Raw genomic sequence first — 22,684 nt, forward strand, 5'->3', positions numbered from 1 at the left:
TGTTTGCAGGTCCTGGGTTTCATGGCATCGACCTTGGAATTGGTCCCTTGGGCATTCGCTCATATGTAACCTCTTCAGAATGCTCTTCTCTCCCAGTGGAATCCTTTGTTGGGGGAGTTTCATATTCCTCTTTCGCTTGAGGGGGAAGGCAGGGACAATCTTTCCTAGTGGCTGCTTCTGGCCAGTCTGGCACATAGGTTGCAGTTGGAGGTTCTGGATTGGGTGGTTGTCACTACCAATGCTAGCCTTTAGGGCTGGGGAGCTGTGTGTTGGGATCAGACAGCCAGGGCCAGTGGTCGAGGAAAGAGGATTCTTGGTCTATCAATCAGAGACGTGAGCGGTGTGATTCACTTTGCTTGCCTTTCTTCCTCAATTACGAGGTCATATAGTAAAGGTTCGGACAATGCGACAGTGGTGGCTTATATCAACCTTTACCAAAGGTGACTGCAGTACAAATTTTAATTTTTAGAGTTCAGTGAGAAAGAGTAGTCTACATCTAAGATTGTTTCAAAAAATTTTAAAATTAAAAACAATTTTTTAAATGGGCCCTCATACCATCCTCTGCGAATATTGGAACCACTCTCATTGGTTCCCTAATTTTTGACTTTAGGGTCTTCTTTAATCATTGGTCCCATTCTTAAACAGTAATGAAACAAATTTTTTTAGGATTTTTGAAACGAGATACTTCCCCTGTATAGCACTGCCCGACACGATATCCTGTTTCGCTATTGCTGCCTCAGGATCTAGATCTAAACCATGAACTTCATAAATTAGAGTCCTTTATTTGTCTAATGAGATACAGCTACCTGGCTTCTAAATACCTATACGGACAGCCCCTGAGGCAGCAATAGCGAAACGGGATATCGTGTCGGGCAGTGCTATATGGGGGAAGAATCTCGTTTTCTCTTTTTACTTTGTTTCAAAAATCCTAAAAAAAATGTGATCCCATTCTTAAACAGTAATGAAACAAATGATTAAAGAACATCCTAAAGTGAAAAATTAGGGAACCAATGAGAGAATATTCACAGAGGGTGGTATGAAGGTCCGTTTTAAAAATGTTTTGAAACTATCTACTTATATGTAGACTCCTCTTTCTCTCTGGCTCAAGCAGGCGATCGGGTCAGCATATATTTCTAAGGGTCGGCCAGTGCCCGTAGGTTTGAGGGCTTATTTAATGCGTTTGCAGGTAGCCTCTTGGACCGAGGCCCAGTAGGTGTTGCCGCAGGATATTTGCAGGGCTGCAACTTGGAAATCGCTGTACACTTTTGCCAGACACTATTGTTTGGATGTCAGGACTTCATCTGTGGCCGGTTTTGGTGAGAGTGTTCTGCAAGCAGAACTCTCTAGGTCCCACCTAGTTTAGTGGGCTTAAGTACATTCCAGGAGTCTGGACTGTTCTGGGTACATACTGGAAAGGAAAATTGGTTCTTACCTGCTGATTTTCGTTCCTATAGTACCACAGATCAAACTGGAGACCTATCTATGATATGAAGGGTTTGCTTGGTTTGTAGTTTTTGCAGAGTTGCTAGAAGGTCACCCTGCTATTTTCACTTTATTTGATATAGAAAAGAAGCCTTAGAGAGATGATACGAACCAATACATTTCAAACACATGTATTCATCCAACACTAAATAATACTTTGTTCTATGGGACCGTCATATAAACCCCAGTTATTGACATCTTTTAGAGCATTGAATTATGCTCCATTGATAACTCAACGGGGTACAGTTTTAATCATTGGTCCAATTTTCAAAACTTTCTAAGAATTAAAGAATTTCAAAAGACAAGTTTTTTTTAAAAAAGTGCACTACTTCCTTTAATCATGCCCAACACGGTACCATGTTTTGCATAGCTGCTGCTTCAGGGGCTTGACTCAAAATATTCCGAAATCCATAAATGCTTTTCATGTTCTTTTATTTTTCAGTCTCGTAATTAATTCTTCTGGAACACAATAAATATAATAAACACAAATACCCCATTGAGTTATCGATGGAGCGTAATTCAATGCTCTAAAAGACGTCATTAACTGGGGTTTATATGACTGTCCCATAGAACAAAGTATTATTTAGTGTTGGATGAATACGTGTGTTGTTTGAAATTTTCACTTTATTTGGCAGAGTTTCTTTCCCAGAATGTTACAGTGTCACTATCCTCCTGTTCGTTGGGGATAGGGTGGGCTGTTAAATTTAATTGATATGTTTGCATCTTGTCTTGGATATAGGTCCATACTGAGGGACTGCAGGTAGCACACTAGGTTATTTAGCAGTTTCAATAAAACTTTATCTGACTCCATCTGCTGGCAGGGGTACAAAAGCCAGAAGTCTGGACTGATCTGTGGTACTACAGGAGTGAAAATTAGCAGGTAAGAACCAATTTTCCTATCTTGATGTTACCCAGGTAGAAAGTGCATCAAGCTAGGTTGAGACAACATTACACAAATCTCATCTTTGAGTGAGTTTCCTCACTCCGAAGGTCATCAAATCTTCACAAGAGAGAACTGTTCTGTTCGTACATCTCACTTTGAATGTCAAAGTGGCCCCTAACCCCTACACTAATACCTAAACCTCACCTCGAGTTATTAGGTGGGCTTCCTATAGAGATATTTATTTATTTATTTATTTATTTATTTATTTATTTATTTATTTAAAATTTTTATATACCGGCATTCATGATACAATCACATCATGCCGGTTTACATAGAACAGGGGTGTACAAAGAACAAATGAGTAACCTATTAGTGAGGAGGAAGCAGTTACAAATAACAAGGTACTAGAACTGGGAGTAGAGAAGAAAGGGAGAGGATAACATTAGATAAAGATATTTACATTAAATTAACATTTTTACAATGGGAGGTAGTTCAACAGGCTGCAAGTGTCCGGGAATGCTTTTTTGAACAGCCAGGTCTTAAGTCTTTTCCTGAAGATTGGGAGGCTGGGTTCTTGTCTGAGGTCTGGTGGGATGGAGTTCCATAAAAGGGGGCCGGCTGTTGAGAAGGCCCGATCTCTTAGAGTGATGTGTTTAGTAGTGCGTCTCTGGTTGGTCTGGAGGAGTTATACTTTTGGAAAGGGATTTGTAAGTCGAGTGGGGAGTGTTGATGAATGGTTTTATGTATTATGGAAAGAGATTTGTAGAGGATTCTAAAATGAATCGGCAACCAATGGAGATCTTTTAGGATTGGAGTAAATTGGATATAAATACCTACCTAGGATGTCTCTCTCTCCCCCCCCCCCCCCCCCGCCCCCGGAGCTTAAAACTACGAAAAACGACATGTGCAAAAACACCCCAGACTCCTCCTGTTTTTTTCATTTGCATCGCACCATATGTTATGGTGCTTTTGCATGTGTTAAAGGTGCTTAACGCATGCGAAAACGCCATATAGCACTTTGATAAATGACTTTGATAAAAGACTTAGCTTCATGGTCAGCTTAAATAATCACCCCTGGATAACATATTGAATTGTACTTGCTAATAATGGCATACAAATTATGGAAATACAAAATACCACTGGGCGGTGTGCATAATAATGAGGGAAAAACGATCATGTGCTATATAATGTGTGAAAGTCTCTTAAAGAAGCATATATGAAAGGAGCTGGTCAGCTCACTCCCAACTTTCTTCATTCTAGACTAACGTGAAAGGCATCTCAGCTTTTACTCCCCAGCTTCTCTATAACAGACAGGAGAACTCACTAGCGGGAATAATGACCTGGACGACGAGCAGGAGGGGAATGACTCAGACTTTGATCCAGCAGCAACTCATTTCTGTTTTCCTTCTCTTTCAGGGAGATCTCAGTGTGCCAGATGTGCCTAAGTCCATGGCATGGTGTGAGAACTCCATTTGTGTAGGCTTCAAAAGAGACTACTATCTGATAAGGGTGAGGATCAGGAGTTTGGTTTGGTTTGTTGTTTGTCCTTTCTGTTTTTTTGGGCCAGTAAGCTCAGTCGTAGGCAGCTGGAGTTTATGGAACAGAGCAACATAAAGATGGTTCATTCTGTACCTCCATTACTAAAAATTGTGTATGGATTTGTGAGATATGTATATGACTTGGGACTATAACTGAAGCATTTTGGGGTCAATGCCATAAACTTTAGCATGCAGGTTAAGCCTTCATGTACATGCTAAAAATAATGTGCTATGCAGGAAGACCTTAATGTGTAAATAGACACTGGTGTAAGCATGCTAAAGTTAGTTTGTCTACACATGCAAATGAGTATTCCAAGCTCATGCTAAACCTTTATCTTCCATGCTATTTACTGAGTGCTCACTAACTGAATGCTATTTACTACCGTACCTACCCTGGACTAGTATTAATTTGCTAGCATGAGCTTGTTAGTTACCAAGAGGAAGCTAAATAGTGCCATCATGCTAAACTGAGCATGCTTTTGAATGAGCTCAGCTAACTGGACACAGAAGGCCTGAAAAATAAAAGTGATGACTGTAAAACAGTACCTGTAGGCCTATTGGGATGTATACATTTGACCATGCTTTGCCAAAACAAAACATGACAAACACAAACACTCTGAGGGAATTCTTACACACATCAATATATCTAAGTTCCAACACAACAAGAGTTGTTATTCCCAGTATTTTCTCATCCCCATAAAATCTGGGGGCCTTCGTCCTAACTTGGATCTTGGAAAACTCAAGCAGCACCTATGGAGGGAGAAAGTAAAAATGACATCTTGGTACAATCCTTCCTTTCATCCAGTCCAACAATTGGATGTGTTCCCTTGATCTCAAGAATGCCTATACTTGCATCCAGATTCATCCCTCTTATTGGCAATTCCTTTGCTTCAAGATAGGAGCCTCTCATTACCAGTACAGGGTTCTCCCGTTTGGACTCTCATCTCGCCCCCCCCCCCCCCCCCCCCCCCCGAGTCTTCATGAAGTGTCTAGCAGTGGCTGTGGCGCATCTCCCTCGAAAGGGCATAAGAATATTTCCTTACTTGGACAGCTGGCTCATAATATCCTCAGAGGAGGTAGCCCTTCATTCCAATCTGAGTCACCATTCAATGCCTAGAACAATTGGGTTTTCTCATAAATTACGAAAAATCGGTGCTCCAACCAACCCAAATTTTGCAATTAATAGGAGCCAAAATAAATGTAATTCATTCAAAAGCCTACTCCCCAGCAACAGAGCTCAGATGCTAAGACAACTTGCGTCTCAACTTCTTCAGCAGTCTTTGACAATGATTTTTCGTGTGTTGGTATTTCTGGGCCATATGGCAGCAGCTATTCATGCGGTTCCCAGGACTCGACTTCACGTGAGACACTTACAATGGAGACTCAAGTGTTACCTGCAGGAGAGCTTCCGATGGCGCCGGCGTTCCTTCCTGACACTGGTTTCCGTCCCGGCGCGGCACCAAGTGAATCGGGGCTTGACCACACCCCCTTTTGATGTCAGCTTCCGGCGGAAGTTCTGCTCAGCGCGGGAAGGCTTGCCCTATTTAAAGGGAACTTCTTCACTTCTGCGCTGCTTCGGCCACGAGTAGTGTTCAGGGATTCTGCCTGGTGTTTCTTGCTGCCTGGTTTGACCCGGACTGCCTTTGGACTCTTCTGCGTGCCGCCTGCCTCTGGATTGTCACTTTGGTTCCTGTTGCTTGCTGCCTGCCTTGACCCGGACTGCCTTTGGACTCTTCTGCCTGACGCCTGCCTCTGGATTGTCGTTTGGGTTCCTCTTGCTTATTGACTGCCGCCTGTCTCAGGATTATCACCTTGGTTGCGCTACTACCATTCGCCTGGACCCGGTTCCTCGACCATTCCAGCATCCCAGCGTCTCTATGAGACAAGGTAAGCGGTCTCCTGTCTTGGTTCCACGACTAACCGTAACATCAAGAATCAGTGGACTCAAATTTCTTCAACCCTTATCCACCAAGATTCTTCTGTCCACTTCGATGAAACAGGACATCACTTGGTGGCTGACACTGAATGTATTGGAGATAGGTTCTCCTCTCCAATCAGTCCTTTATCAATTAATTCTCACAATGGATGCTTCATTGCAAGGATGTGATGCTCATATTCTACAGTTCAAAATGCAAGGTCTATGAGCCACCTCAGAAAAGACCTTCCAAATCAACCTGTTGGAGTTGAGTGGTTCAGAACACTCTAATCATTTCCATCACATATTAGGAGGCAAATATGTCATGATTCACAAGGACAATCAAGTAGCCATGTTCTACATAAACAAGGAGGCTTCGGATCATGGACACTCTGCAAGGAAGATGTCCAAATGTGAGACTGGGTGGACAGTCACTCAGTCTCCCTTCAGGCTACATACTTGCCAGGGATAGTAAATGCGGAGGCTGACAGACTGAGCAGAAGTTTTGACCCCCCATGAGTGCTCTCGATCCACAAGTGGCCACTGACATTTTTCAGAACTGGGGCCGGCCAAGGATAGCCCTCTTCACAACTGAACAGAACACAAAACTAGAAACGTTTTCCTATCTTAATCCCAGTCACAACAGAGTGGCCCAGGTTGCCTTCCTTTTGTCTTGGTCAAAGGGGCTAGTGAATGGTTTCCCCTGATTCCACTAATCTCCAGGACAATGCAAAAATGCATCTGGGATAAAGCAAGGATGATTGTAATAGCTCCTGTATGGCCGAAATAACCATGTTATGCATATCTCATACACTGTTCAACAGAGGTGCCCAAGGACCCTAAATGATAGTTCAGAACTCTTGACCCAGGAAAGGGGATCCTTACTCCACCCCTCTTCACGCATCGCTACACCTCACAGTGTGAATGGATTTAGAAATTCAAGAAGTTCTCATTTTCCACAAGGAAACTTTCCACTAGATGCAATTATTCTTTCAAATGGAACTGTTATTCGACCTGGTGCATTTCTAACTCTCTTGATCCTTTTTATGTGGACCTCAGCAATTACCGGTACTTTCATATTTACACCAAATTTCCCAGTTGGGACTGGTGACTTCCTCAGTGCACTTGAGTGCTATTGCGGCCCATCACAATCGTGACAGTGAAGCAGTTATCTCAACGCATCCTCTGATCAACCGGACCTCACAACACACTCCACCTCTCTTAACACTGCCTTAGCCCATACCCCCCTGCATTCTGTAAGAGACCTAGGCGTCTCCCTAGATCAACACCTCAACTTCAAACCCCACATTAAGTCTCTTCTAAAGGGGGGCTTCTACAAACTCCATATCCTCAAAAAACTTAAGACCCCTCCTCCACACCCAGGATTTCCGCTTAGTACTGCAGACTACCATTCTATCTAAACTAGACTACTGCAACTCCCTTCTTCTAGGCCTCCCGTCCTCTACCATTAAACCCCTACAAATCCTGCAGAACGCCATGGCGAGAATCATAACCAACACCCATAAAAGGGACCACATCACCCCTATACTCAAGGATCTGCACTGGCTACCCTATCCCCTTTCATATTCAATACAAAACACTTACTATCCTACACAACACACTTTACAAGAACAACCTCCCCTGGCTCGAGGATATGCCACGTTTCCGTTCCTCCAACCGCCCCACCAGAGCTTCCCTTGCAGGCACCCTTTACACCCCATCCCTCAAAACTGCACACCTTACCCTTACCAGAGAAAGAGCCTTCTCCATTGCCGGCCCTTCCCTCTGATCTCCGTCTTGAACCTTCCTTACATAATTTCAAAAAAGGTATCAAGACATGGCTTTTCAAGCAGGCCTACCCGGATGCTAACCAAACCTAGCCAGTGCCTCCCCTCTGCCTTTCAGAACTCGCCCTGCATTTTGTATATACCCGTACCGCTAATCCAGTTATATTTTGTACTTTTCCCTTGATGTGATGTTTGAAAGTTATCATGATTTCTCTCCACTCTCTCAATTTCTTCCTATTATCTTTTCCCTTCCATTACTCGCTCCTGGCCCACCTCCTCTTCCCTTTCTCGCCTGCTCCCCTCGCCCCTTTCCCTGTTCAATGAAATTTTCCATTCTTTTTGTTAATTGTAAACCGGCGTGATGTGTTCCACGAATGTCGGTATATTAAAAGTTCGTAAATAAATAAATAAAATAAATCTCTTGCTTCATGTCAAATTTGCCTGCCAATACAAAAGCCTCCAGTACCATGGGGCATTAATGTGGTCTTGAAGGCCTTAACAGAGGAACCATTTGAGCCTCTGAGGTCAACATTGCTAAAGTTCCTTACAGGGAAGTTTGTTTCTTGTTGCTCAAAGTCTGTGGGAAGAATAAGTGAACTTCAGGCTTTAGCTCATTTTCTGTGCTATCTGCAGTTTTTCTATGATAAAGTGGTACTTCATACACATCCAAGATTTCTGCTGAAAGTAGATTCTGCCTTCCATCTCAGTCAATAACACTTCCCACCTTTCCTAAACCACACAAACATAACCACACAAACATGAAGGAGAAAAGGCTTCACACACCTTAGATTGCAAGAGGGCCTTGGCATATTATAAACACAGAAATCAAGGCCTTAGACAATTATCCCAATTATTATTTGTTTCCTACCACCCCAATAAACTGGGAGTGGCAGTAGCAAAGAGGACTTTGACCAACTGGAGCACTTGCTGCATGCAGCACTGCTATTCTTCCAGTTCACTGCAGTTGCAAGGTTCAATAAAGGCGCAGTTTTGGTGGCACATCCTTACAATATACCGATTAAAGATATCTGCAAAGCAGCAATGTAGAGGAAAATTAGTTCTTACCTGTTAATTTTCGTTCCTGTAGTACCACGGATCAGTCCAGACGCACTTCCCTGTTTCTCTTTTCTTACTGTCCACTCGAAGCTTGTTATTGCGGATTCTCAGAAGTCGATACTTCATTTTCTACTGAACACAGGACGATTACACCGGATGCCTTGGTTGTTGAGAACCAAGTATATGCAAGAGCGCTTAGTTATATCATGTACTTTCACATCTCACTGCTGCCTAGTCCGTGGGCCAAGCAGTCCTGAAACAAATTATAGTCCAAGAAAACAAAGAGGTAGGCGATCTATGGTACCGTCAGGTGAACACAAAAGGAATAGATGCCTTAATCTTTTTCAATACTTTATTGGTGCAGAGACGTTCCAGGTAAATTGCCCGACTCAGGCCGAGTTACGCAGCTTTTTAGCCGCTGCCTCAGGGGCTACAAATAAACAATCATCATTGAGCAAATAAATATCTCACAACAAATATATTATTAAGATCTTATAAATATTAAAAAGAAATTTATATAAATAAATAAAAATCCTTTTTAAACATTATGAAGATCTAAAATCAAAACAGCAAATCTGCTTATAAAATCAAAACAAATAAATAAATAAATAAACAAACAACATTAACCTTAAACAGTGACATTAGACAGTACTTTACCTCTAAAATTCAAATCATTGATACTGTATGATCCACTCAGATCAAGTAATGTGCCAGCAATGATCATCCGTTTTCCGAACCCGTGGCTGTCAGCGGGTTCGAGAACCGATGCCGGTAAAATTGAGCATCGGCTGTCAAACCCGCTGACAGCCGCCGCTTCTGTCAAAAAGGAAGCAAAGGGATGCGCTAGTGTCCCTAGTGCTCCTTTTACCGCGGGCCCTCATTTGCATATGGGCTGATACTGAATTGCACGCCCAGGAGAGCGGCTTGGGCATGCACCAGGAGAGCGGGTGCTCGCCGGCTCTCCCGCGGGTTTTTCTGTATCGGCCCGTCTGTTAGCTTGAAGAGAGAGCTCTGCCCATGCTGTTGGATGACATCATCCAGACAGCATGGCTAATTCATCCTGCTGTCTGTGGAAAACACTGTTTGCTTTTATTTATTTTTATTTTTTTTAAAACTTGTTACCAACTCTTATCTATGATTCAATGGTGGGGTACAGTTAAAATATTCATAAAACAGATGTACAGTATACAATATACAGGACAAGATGGCATGAAAGATAAGCATGACAAATATAAGTGCAACTAAGTCTCTGCTGGTCAAATTTCAAAAGTATAATTTTAATTCTCAATACTGCAACTCCTCTTAGTAAAACGCAAGGTTACATAGCAATTCCCCCAACACAGACCGTGTTTCGCCCATCCGGCTGCTTCGGTGGGGCCATTTTTTTTACAAGAGAACCATCTGTAATTACAAAAGAACATACAAATTGACCAGGATATCTCAGGGAAACAAGGCATACCGACTTCATACAAAAGAGAAAATTACAGCGAACATACCTGTGTTGTAGACATTCTTAAATTTGATACAGGAGCGCCTCAGATTCATGGCAATGACGGCATTTAAACCTAGTGTTTTGGCGCCAAAAGGTGCCCCAAAGACTGACGGGGACTCCTCAACCAATCACAACAGTGAAGAGCGATGACGTACAAGCTGTTAGAGAAAATGGCTCCACTCAAGTTCAGCATTCAACCCGGCTAGAGAAACAGTGTCGAGGGTATAAATCCATTTTTGTTCCCTTCTAATAAGAGTGGTCGAAAGATCTCCTCCCCTCACCGTGGGTGTAACAACATCAATTATAATAAATTGTAAATCGGACAATGCATGAGAGAACTGCATCCAATGAGATACCAAAGGGGCCTTTTCTTTGCCTGTTTTAATACTAGACTTGTGTTCGATAATACGGGTTTTAATCTTACGAGATGTTTTTCCCATGGGCAACTGATTATATATACTACCCCTGAGGAGTCACAGTCCGTGTCGTTATACAATTTAAAAATTCTTTTGGTTAAGGGGGGCATAAATTCAGTCACAGTGGAAGTATGTTCACAGACTGAGCAATGGCCACATGGTTTATGTGTCCCTGTAAGGGACCTGGTGTGTAAATGTGAGTGAACAGAGTGTAGTAGTGTCTCACGTATGTTTTTACCTCTACGGTAAGTAAACGTAAGGCCACTATGGAGATGTTCCTCCAGAGCTAAAGCTGTCCAATGTTTTCGAATAATATTGGAAATAGTGTTACTTAATGTTGAAAAGGGTAAAACACAATTCACATAAGGACTTGTGTCCCGAGTTTGCTGCAAAAATAATAAATCCCTGTTTATATACAGGGCTCATTTTATAAGCTCTTCTCAAAATTGTTCTAGGATACCCTCTTTGTTGAAACCATGACAGCATCTGCTTAGCTTGTTTTATATATTCCTGCTTCGTGGTGCATAGCCGTCTAAGTCTTCAGAATTGACCCGTCGGGATGTTGTTCTTAAGACATCATGGGTGAAAACTGTCATATGCCAACAGTGTGTTACGGTCCGTAGCCTTACAATAAATAGATGTCTGAAGCTGCATGTCTTTGTACATTATTTGAACATCTAAAAAGGACACCTGATAGGGATGAATAACATAGTTGAACTGCAAATTAGGATTACATTGATTCAGCCACTCCATAAAACTGTAAAACTGAATATCTGTACCCACCCAACTTACTAAAACGTCATCGATGTATCTCAACCACTGATGTATAAAAGGTTGCCATTCTGACGTATAAATATAACGCTCTTCGAAATCCGCTACACATAAGCAGGCCAGGCTGGGGGCCATAGTTGCCCCCATTGCCGTGCCCTTTATTTGCTGAAAAAATTCTGCTTGAAACATAAAATAGTTACGGGTAAGAGCTAACCTAGCTAGATCCACTAAAAAACCTGTAGGCACTCATTTATGGACGTTTATGAAAGATAAGCATTACATCACAGAAATTAATCGGAGTGTAGACTATGGCAATTGAGATAGTTATGTCTATAGCTAATAATAATTATCTAATCCAACTTGCCAGTTAATTGTCTGCTCAAAAGCTTATCTGAGAGAAAGACTTGATGGTGAAAAGTGCCTATGATCAACTAGTGGCCAACCTGAAAAGCCTGTCTAAATAAAAATGTGTTTAACTCCTTTCTATCTCCAATAATGTCCTCGCACCGCTATCTGACAATCTTTATTGACACAGAAGATGGATGGTTTTAAACGTGCAGTCATGTCAGGTTTTCTGCTCTCTTGGAAGTCTCCGCTCCCATTTGACTTCCTCATTTGGAGTGTACTAGCTCTCCTACATCTTCCCTCTGCATTGACAGGCTAAAACCACGTGTGCCAGGCTTACTATGTATACCCCTTGGAAGCTGGCAAGAGTAGTTGAGAAAAAAATAGAACTGAGCATAAAGAGTTTATAATGCTTATGCTATTTAGCTTCCTTTCTGTAAGTAACATGTTTGTCCTATATGGCCAATACATTATTGGGTTTCTGTGCATGAGACTAATGTGAGCATGCTATTGGAGAAAGTTTACCATGTACACATTGGTGGCCTGATTTTTAAATGCATTTATGTGTGTAAAACGCAGTTCCCTGTACTTACCCAGATCAGTCCAGACTACTGGGTTTTGCCTCCCTGCCAGCAGTTGGAGGCAGGGAAAGATTCACTGACATTGTACCTGCAGTCCCTCAATATTTCTGTGTCTCCAGCAGATGGTAGTAAAACCTGCAGTCTGGAGAGAGAGAAAAAAAGAAGATTAAAAGACAACATTTCTGAATTCTCCCAGGGGGTTGTGAGGTCCCGGTGGGGCCATCCCCCTGGTTTGAAGTGGACGAGCAGGGGGTTGGTGACCCTTCTGATAGCTCGACATTGGAATTAATGCATTGGATGTTTGTGCATATGCAGCCTCTGCAGGGGGCTCTTCTCTCCTGTTGGAATCCATTATTGGAAGAGTTTAATCTTCCTCTTCTGTTAGAGAGGAAAGCCAGGCACAGTCTTTCTTGGTGGCTTACTTTGGTTAATAGTCACCACCGATGCAAGCCTCTTTGGAAGGAGGGCGATGTGGCAAGATCAGTCGGCGCAGGGCCAGTGGTCGAAACAGGAGGCCTCATGGTCTAATCAATCGGTTAGAGATGAGAGCAGTGCATTTTGTGTTGCTTACCTGTCTGCCAAGGTTATGCAGTCATCCAGCACGGATCCTGTCGGACAATGCAACGATGGAGGCCTAAACCAACTGTCAAGGTGGAACCAAGAATCAGGCAGTGGCTCAGGAGATGATTCTCTGGGAAGAGCAGCACTTGGAGCAGCTGGCAGCAGCATCTCACATTGCCGGAGTGAACAATGTTCAGGTGGATTTTCTCAGTTGGAGAAAGTTAGACCCTGAAGAATGGGAACTGTCAGAGTCAGCGATGTGTCTCATTCATGGAAGATAGCGGGTATCCTGAGCAAAGAGAACACCAAGATGTCGCAGTTTTACAGCCGCTGAAAAGAACACAGTACAGAAGGAATCGGAGCTCTGGGGCTTCCGTGGACTCAAGAGGCTCTTCTTTATCTTCCCTCCATGGCCTCTGGTGGACAAGATTACGGCGGATAGAGAAATATCTGGGCAATGTGATCCTTGTAGCTCCAGAGTGGCCACATCAATCATACTTCCCAGATCTGATAAACATGGCCATAGACGGGCCCCTAAGGTTTGGAAATCAGTAGACTCTCTTCCACCAGGTCTCAATATTTTTGGGTCAGGTGGCTCACTTCCATTTCACGGCTTCACTTGTGACAGAAGACAACTGAGATGGAGGGGATATTCCAAAGCAGTTATTTCCACCTTCTACATCCTTGATGTATGTATGAATTTGGAGGATCTTTGAATCCTGGTCTGCTGTTGATGGAGTGCAGCCCTAGCCTGTTCAGGCTATGGTGTTGCATATTTTGGCTTTTCTACAGAAAGGTTCTGGTCAGGGGACTAGCCTTTAACTCTCTGAGAGTCCAGGTAGTGACATTGGGTTGACTCTGGGGTAAGATGCAAGGGTATCCTCTGTCCGCAGATCCGAATGTTATAGCAAGTAAGAACCAATTGTCCATTTTATGTACCTAAATGGGCTTTCTGAAAATTGCCCCAGGGATTGTGCCCGTAAAAGTATGCAGAGAAGCAATTCCACACATTTTACATGTACTTGAAAAAAGCATCCCCAGAGATGAAGTTCCATGTATGCTTTCCAATTTCAGACGTGTACATGGACACATTTCCACCTGCTTCCAATTAGGTGTAAATGTATACATTTATGCCAGGCTGGTTATGCATACACCTGCTGATTTTCAAAGCAGACTTACATGTGTAAGACCATTTTGAAAATTCAGGCTGCAGACCACATGTACTTTCTACATGTGGCCTTCATTCCTACTTGTACTGTTATAAAATTATCCTTCCTGTCTTTTTGCATCATTTAAGTGTCTCTCTTAATTTTTTTGCAAGCCTGTGCTAACATTTTTGTATGAGTTTTATTGCATAGACCTTTAGCAATGGTAAAAACATACATGTATCAAAGAATTTGATTTGATCTTGGATTTTGTTTCCGTATTACCAAACATCTGTGCTGATTAACCACTTGTGTGCTCCACTCTCAGGTAGATGGAAAAGGGTCAATCAAAGAACTATTTCCCACGGGAAAGCAGTTGGAGCCCTTGGTAACCCCCTTGGCAGACAGGAAAGTCGCAGTTGGCCAAGACGATCTCACTGTGGTGCTGAATGAAGAAGGAACTTGTACACAGAAATGTGCTCTGAACTGGACTGATATCCCTATGGCCATGGGTGAGAGCAGCAGTTTCTTTAAGAGAATGTCTCACAGGTGTCTTTTCTGTTCACTCAGAAGTATTAACCAGAATGACCCCGTACGCCACCTTATTTTGCATGAAAATGATTTTTGTTCTTAAACTCTTTGCGCATGTGGACTTCCAGCTCAGATGGATTCAGAAGTACACATACAAATAAAACCTGTGTTGGCAGATGATGTGCATTCTTTGGGATTTGGTGAGGCATTTGTATACTCAAAACCAGTACTAAAAGCAATATTCATATTTCTTGGCTCCTCATGATTCTCAGTTATGGCTGGAGTTGTGCTTTATGTAACACAGTAACTTGAGGTTAGTACAGTTGGTCTTGTTAATGTGATAGGGGAATATATATGATCAAAGGAGATTATTGGTAGAGAGTATTATGTGTACACCTTTGCAGAGATTGTTTTATCAGCTAAAGCCTTTTCTGGCGCAGCCCCAGGTTGCCATTTGCTATTAGGAATCTTTCAGAATATCTGCCACTTTTGTAGTCTGTTAAAAACCTGGCTATTTGCATTGATTGGATAAACAACACGTAAGAGAGCTTCCAATCCAATCAAGACAAACATACAGGTCCGGAAAAGCTCTCCAGATTTTAGTGACGTTGGGATAATAGTTTCTGACTTGCTGCAATACCTTCTTCATAGCATAAATAAGCCATAAATTTTGAAACCATAAGAACAAGGAAGGTTTAGAAGGAGAGTTCCAATGTAAAGGAACAAGACGTCTTGCTGCAACCAACATAATAGTAACTAAAGTAGGATGATTAGCAGAACTCACACTAAGAACATGAAAGTTATTTCCTAACAATACTGTAGCTGGATCTAAGGGAATTTTCACTTTAACTATCTGGTGTCACCTCCTCTTCTGGGGGATACCTCCGACCATTTAAGTTCCTTAGGAGAAGGCTCTCTCCTGGCTTTAGACTTTCCAGCCCAGGCGATCAACAATGGCCCAGCATTCCTCCACTTCAGTCATGCGATAATCCTTTCCATCACATGTAGATTGCAACATAAAGAGGAAGCCCAGCGATACCTTATAGGGCTAAAAATGTCAAGAGTCTACTGTGACAAGTCCTGGAATATTTTTATCTTTTCATTTTATAATCTAAGCTATCTTTATTCCTGAAACCGTGAAGAAGCTCTTTTTGCCTTCAAAATAATGCAAGCAAGCAACAATAACCCTTGGGTATCTATGACCTTCAGTCTGTGATCTTCTGACCCTGTGTACTGTCAAATTTAATAAGCAACTTTCCAAACCTGGGAACACTGGATTCAAATATCATTAGGTAATATAGCAGTGTCCTCGATTTTGTCCAATTTAGGGACTCCAAGAACTTTTTTTTTTTTAATTTCTTGCACTCTTAAATTCCTTACTTTTTCCACCTTTTCATTCCTTTATAGAAATCTGCCATGGAATCAGTCTGTTCACCAATGTGAATTTCATTTTGAGATCCTTTTTTTCAAATCTTTGACTTCCTTTTTAAAATCAGTAATGGCATTACTAAACTCAAGAGTGAGGCATCTTTCTTTCTTTAACAAGTTCAGAGTTCCTGTTCATACCCAGATCAGTCCAGACAAGTGGGTTTTGCATCCCTACCAGTAGATGGAGACAGAGAACAAAAACTTTGAGGCACTGCTACATATCCGAGAGTGCCACCTGCAGTCCTTCAGTATTTCTCTATCTCCAGCAGATGGTAGAGGTGCAGACCTGCAGTCTGACAAAAAAAAAAAAAAGTTTAAAGGAGATTTATTTAGAGAAGTAGAGATTGGGCTTCCCAAGGTGCTGGGTACCTTTGTGAACCATCCCTTGGGTTGAGCTAGGCGTCCGGGAGATGGAAACCTCTGTCTGTGATTGTCCGCTGCTTTTGGAGGCTTTAATAGCCAGGGGAGTAGCTCCCTTGCTGCCTTCGTTGTCTTCTCCTGAGAGGCAGAGGCTGCTGGTCAGGGAAGTAATCCTTTTGTTGTTTTGTTAAGGTTTGGAAAAATAAAAAAACTTAGAAGGGATTGTTTATTTGGTGGCTCGGCGACCAGGGTGTTTCGGCAGCAGGAGCTGCCACAGTCGGCAGGAGGTAGAAGGTTTGAGGTAGTTGTGGGTGGATCCTTGGGCCAGTGGCAGATGACCACACCCCTGGGGGAAGATCCCGAGAGGGCCCACCGGTCAGGCTCAGAGTATGGAGACAGACACACACTAGTTCTTTTATTAAACAGTATATTGAACCACCAGAGGTGGCAGAAGTGAACTGGAAGTGCCCAGCAGGGCTGTAGTCCCTCAGGTACTGGAACAGCGATCTTGGATAACTGAGCTGTAGAGAAATTGAATATAGTGAGTAGGCAGGGTATGCAGAGTTCAGGAACAGAGCCTTGATGGTAACACTCACACAATAGTCACTAGAAGTAGTCCAGGTGTTGGAATAGGTTAGGCCCTTGAGGAGCAAGTATCTGGTTCCAGGGAAAGCTCTGAGAGAGAGAAGATAACTCACTGGTGTAGTAGGCAGCGATGACTTCCAGGCAGAAAGAGTATTCAGCAACCAGTCCGGGAACATGGGCCCTCGAGGAGCGAGTGCCGGTTCCTGACTGTGACCTAAAAAACAAAGAGAGAGCGAGGCCCCCGAGGAGCGGGTACCCCTGGTAAGTCCGAGGAGGCAGAGTAGCTTGGAGAGAGCGAAACTGTTCCGTAACCAACTCCTATTCAACTCCTTGCTAACTCGATTAGTTAGCGATTTCTAAGATCTTATATATCCAGTACTGATGATGTCATCTCAGGGGGGACGCCCCTGAGGTGCGCACCACTGCTGGTACATCATTCGGGGCCGCGCGCCCTTAGGCCTTTGTGAATCATGGCGGATCGCAGCGTTGAGCCGCTCCGGGGATGCCAGAGGAAGATGGCAGAGAGACGCCGCGGCAGCCAACCTTCCACTTGAGCAAGAGGGAGTCGCCAGAGAGGTGAGGAGGGCGGAGTGGAGACGTCGAGCAGCGACGGTTGCAACAGAAGGAGAGGAGCTCATTGGCTTTTTTCCCCAGCAGGGATACTTTCATGGTGAGGCAGACCTACCGTGTGCCGCCCGGGTGACGCGACTGCATGGCTTAGGTCCTCTGCCATTTGTGCAGCCTGTTCCTGTGTCGGGTGTGCTCGGCCCGCGCTTTCGTGCCACGTTGAGGATGACACCAAAAATGCTCATGGCGGCTTGCAGGGCCTGCAGGCTCTGGTCGGCACAGCTGAATTCTCGTTCCCTCTACTGGTTGCACATCGGGGGAGGAGGGGACCTCCACGGGAGGAGCGTCTGATAAGAGGGCCTCCAGGTCATCGGGAGCCATAGCTGCAGTCCGGGGGCTCCACTACTTCAGCCGTGCCCATGGGGGATAGCTCCCATGGGTCTTTAAAGCTCAGAGGGCCCAGAGGCTCCCCACCTCAGGGTGCTGCGGAGGACCGGGATGGGGGAGGGGGATCGGATGAAAACTTTCTCCCTGAGGGGGCTGATGATCCAGAGGGGGTTTCCCTGGAATTTGTTCTCCTTTTGCATAGAGCCTTCCTGGCAAGTAAGGGAGCAGGGGGAAAAAGACCCAGAGGCAGAGAGTCCAGTTTCCCTCCCAAGAGACCTAGGAAGGTTTCCTTGAGCGGTTCTGGGGATCTTCTGAGATGCCTGGGGCTGTCTCATGTGAGAGTTGAAGGCCCCAGTGATTTGGAGGATTCGGATGATACGCAGAAGGATCCTGCATCTCCGCAGGGGGCAGATCCGGATGTGGATCTGTATACAAGCCTGAATCCTGATCCGACCAAGGATGACCCTGTTCCAGATGAGGTTCTGGTGATGGAGGGGTTGTTCCTCGGGTTGTTGCCTGTTTAAAAAGGAGGAGTTGCGTCCTCTTATTTCTCAGTGTTAGAGAAGCTAGGAGTAAAGATGACTCAGAAGGAGTTGGATAATTAAGGTGTGAATCCTGTCCTGGATGGGCTGCGAGATCCTCCTAGTGCTTTCCCGTTGTCTAAGAAGATTCAGAAGCTCATTAGCCGGGAGTGGGACTTTCTAGAAGCGGGTTTGAAAGTTGTGAGGGCAATGGTGAAGCTTTATCCTTTGATGGAGGAGAACCTGGAGCATTTGAGGGTGCCTAAGGTGGGTGCAGCTGTGTCTGCAGTGACCAAAAAACCCCACAATTCCGGTTGTGGGTTCAGCTGCTCTGACGGATGTGTGGGACCACAAGCTGGAGATTCAATTAAAGCGCATGTTTGAAGTGTCAGCCTTAAGTGTTCGGGCCGAGCTGCGCAGCAGTATGAAGCTGTGAGCATGTTTGTGCTGGGTTCAGAAGGCACAAGAGCAGGCTGCGACTGGAGAGCTCGGTCCTCTGCAGTCGGGCAATTGGAAGCTGGAGTGGTCTATGTAGCAGATGCACTGTATGATTTGGTACGTCTGCTAGAAGCATGGTCTTGGCGGTGGTGGCATGCTGACTTATGTAGTTACGCAATTGGTCGGCGGACACATGGTCCAAGTCTCAGCTATGTAATCTTCCCTTTAAAGGAAAGCATCTGTTTGGGGAAGATTTGGATCAGTTGTTGACGTCTTTAGGTGAATCCAAAGGAAATAGATTGCCTGAAGATAAGAGCAATAAGAAGGTTCTCCAGCTTCCCAGTCTTATTTTTGGGACTCACAAAGGTTTTGGTCAGGCAACGGTTCCTCTGTGCTGGGGTCAGAGCATGTATAGAAAAAATGTTTTTCCTTTTATTTTCAGATCGCCAGTTGCAATATATAATGATATGTGACAATGTCTGTAACTTTTAAAAACTCACATTGTGTTCTATGTTATCTGAGGTTACACACACTTCTTTCTATAATTATAAAAAGTATTAAAAATAACTATTAAAAAAAATCCAGTAAAAAGATATCACCACTTATTTATTGACCTTTTATTTCTACAGATCCAAATGGACTAACACAGCAACCACACTATTTTTATTCAACTGGATTACTGAAATTTAGTTTGCTTCAAAATAATATGGGTACATTTTTCAGTGAAAACTGGAAGCACCAATATTATGAGTCCTCTACAGTTCATTTATTGCTGTCTTTTATAAGGAAATGGTGGCACACAGTGGGCCAGATTTTCAAAGGGGTACGTGCGTACCCCACGAAAACCTGTCCGATGTATCCCCTGCATGCGCCGAGCCTATGTTGAGTAGGCTCGGCGCCGCGTGCAAGCCCCGGGACGTGCGTAAGTCCCAGGGCTTTCCTGGAGGGGGGGCGTGTCTCGGCGGCGTGTCATTTGGGCACCCGCTCGTTTTCCGCGCGCATATTTTGGTTCACATACCATCCATTTCGGTCCATATTTTGGTTCACATACGCGTCCATTTCGGCAAGCAGTAAGGACGCGTAAAAGCCGATACTGAATCGCGGGCTCGCCTTACCAGTTTTCACTCCAAAATGTGCGTCCAAAGCGGGTTAAAAACAGGGTAACCGCGGCCACGCTTTACTGTATCGGCCCGATTGTTTGCTTTGGGTGAACTTCTCTAGTTGTGAGAATCCTGATTTTATAATAACCAAATTCCATGCAGATGCTATACACACACATCTCTTCTTAGTGATAATCTTGTTGGTTTGGTCCTTCTGCTCCATTCCTGACAGAACATCAGCCTCCGTACATCATTGCGGTATTGCCGAGATATGTTGAGATCCGAACGTTTGAACCCAGACTGCTGGTGCAGAACATTGAGCTGCAGAGGCCTCGTTTTGTGACATCTGGAGGGTATGAGAACATGCAGCTTTTTGCATTTCCTTTCCTTCTATTCTTGGAGGAGCACAGGTTTAAATTAAGGTAGTCATGGTACATGCACCCCATAGGGGCTCAGCAGAGAACTATTTAACTTCACAGATGACAGCTAATTCTGTGTTTACACTTTGTATAGCTCATTTTGTCTTTAAAACTACCATTCCAGAAAAAATGGATTACAGTTTAGATAGGTTGGCTGTGAGGTAGGGCCAAGGAGTGTAGATCTAGAAATTGGTTTGACCTACACTCATGCTTCCTTGACTGTTTCTTACCTGCGAGTTCTATTTCATCACTTTGATACTTGCTCTGAGATTTTCAGGTAGTATGAGTACGGTTACGCAAATATTGTACTTTATGTAGACTGATTACCACTTGGACTGGCATACTATTTTGTATGACTCAAAGGCAGCTCCTCCATGAATCCTCATGATGTGGAATCTATTTAATATCAAAATTAGTATGCTGAGGGTTGATGCTATGATTCCAAATGTTTTTATGTTTCTGGTTGTGGTGAGAAGCTCCTTAGAACAAGCTACTCCCATTGCCTGAAAAACCTATGATGTTTTTGTATGGGAAAGCTGAGAGCTAAGAGTGGGTCATGTGCCACTTTTTGTCCTCCGTTGTCTTTTTTTCCCGGCCTAAAATCTTTCAGATATTCCCAGAGAGAAAATGGAAAAAGAATGAAGGTTCCTGACCTCTTGTTGGCATTTTATTGACTCTAGAGTGTCATTGTTCACTAGTGCTATTATTTTAAGTAGTATTTGGAGGCAACGGGATTTTCTGAAGGTATTGTGGTAAAATAGACGTCTTTCCCCTTGTCAGTCTGGCTGAGTCTTTAGGGGAGGTCATTTTGATGCTATAACTAATTTTGATGATTGAGAGAGATTTTTCTAAATATGATATTCATTCTATAGTAGAGCACATTACCTTTCAAGCTGAATAAACATATTTCTTTCTGTTGTCTGTAAAACACATGTATTGCAGAACAATTAAAAAAAAAAAAAAAAAGTATAATTTGTGGGGAGGATTTTACATAAGCATGAGGAATTTTTACATAGTGATGTCACTTTTTCAAAGAAACACACACACCCCGTTATGACATACTGTAACTTTATTATACCCTGAAGCTATGTAATACTAGTTTTGCTTGGGGAATCTGCTGATTATTTTCCTCTCTTAATATAACCATATTTTCTTTTTTTATTTTTTTAAAGCAATAACATCGTATATGTTGCCAGCAACCATTTTGTTTGGCGGCTAGTCCCAGTATCCATAGCAACCCAAATTCAGCAACTCCTTCAAGACAAACAATTTGAACTGGCCCTTCAGCTTGCAGTAAGTAGCTAGAATCTACGAATTCTGTTCTTTTTGGTTACAAATTTGCCTCTACCAAGATGTCTACAGCCATGTTGACATTACAATGCCTTACTGATTCTTTAAAACTACAGGACACAGTTATATCGGCTCCTAGAAATATTCAGTCTTTAATCCGATTTACTAGCGTGTAGCCAGATGGATTCAGGACCAACGAGTTGTGATTCCCTGCCATCAGATGGAGATAGAGTCAGGTCTCAAAGCTGATGTCACCCTAGATACACCCCTGCAATGACCTCAGCCCTTCAGTATTTCTCAAGTCTCCAGCAGATGTGGACCTGCTTTCCCTATGGGGATCGCTGTACCTTTTGGAAGAAGAAATTCAACTTTTAAATTGGAGAAAACATTGAGCTCCGTTGTCCTACGATGATACCTAAAGGTCTCGCCCCCAGTTGAGAATTCCTGAGGTGATTTGTTTGAGATCCCTCAGAGGTGTGCCTTGGTCTGGTAGCCGGTTCCCGACATGGACTTTGGTGCTCAAGCAGATGAAAGGCAGCGAGTGCAGGAAGCCAAGTGTGGCAATGAGAGCCAAAGGCCTCCCCCCCCCCCCCCCCCAGCCAGAGACCATCTCTGTACTCAGCCGGTAAGCGTTGAGCCCAGGTAAGTTAAAAAAAAAAAAAAAATTTACCTTCAGAGAAGAGGGGTTTCGGTAAGACTTCCTCCGGTCTCCTTGCTCGGTGTGCCTTACCGACATTGTTCCCAATCCCGTTGGGGCATAGGTAAGTGGGCTTATGCGTGGGTCAAGTGGCCCCCCAGTGGGCTAGGCCTCGCTTTAATCTTGGTTGGCATACCGCTTCTTTGTGCTTCTTGTATTGCCCACTATAGGACTTCGATACATGGCTGTGAGCACGCGCCGTGTGCATAACTTCGTGCATGTACTTAAGTACACAGTAAAGTAAGCACAGGATACAGGAAAAGCCAGGCGCACGGGCTGTGCATGCATACATTTTTAAGCGCAAGCCGATCGAACACACAGTTTCCGCCACCAATGGCACCAGCAGCCAAGAAGCATAAGCACCTTGCTCTCTGCGCTGCTTGTCATAT

At 43.7% G+C, this 22,684-nt stretch overlaps 1 protein-coding gene across 1 annotated transcript in view; it reads left to right on the forward strand.

The window, feature by feature from the left end:
* The window catches only part of VPS39 (VPS39 subunit of HOPS complex), a 109,887-nt gene that overhangs the window by 34,682 nt on the left and 52,521 nt on the right, over positions 1 to 22,684 (forward strand). The window contains exons 7-10 of the mRNA XM_029598634.1: positions 3,782 to 3,874; positions 14,301 to 14,484; positions 20,122 to 20,242; positions 21,481 to 21,601. Coding sequence (XP_029454494.1) covers positions 3,782 to 3,874; positions 14,301 to 14,484; positions 20,122 to 20,242; positions 21,481 to 21,601 — 519 coding nt within the window. The remainder of the gene's footprint in view (positions 1 to 3,781; positions 3,875 to 14,300; positions 14,485 to 20,121; positions 20,243 to 21,480; positions 21,602 to 22,684) is intronic.

This window comes from Rhinatrema bivittatum, chromosome 4 (assembly GCF_901001135.1).
Source record: "Rhinatrema bivittatum chromosome 4, aRhiBiv1.1, whole genome shotgun sequence".
In the NCBI taxonomy this organism is placed as follows: domain Eukaryota; kingdom Metazoa; phylum Chordata; class Amphibia; order Gymnophiona; family Rhinatrematidae; genus Rhinatrema; species Rhinatrema bivittatum.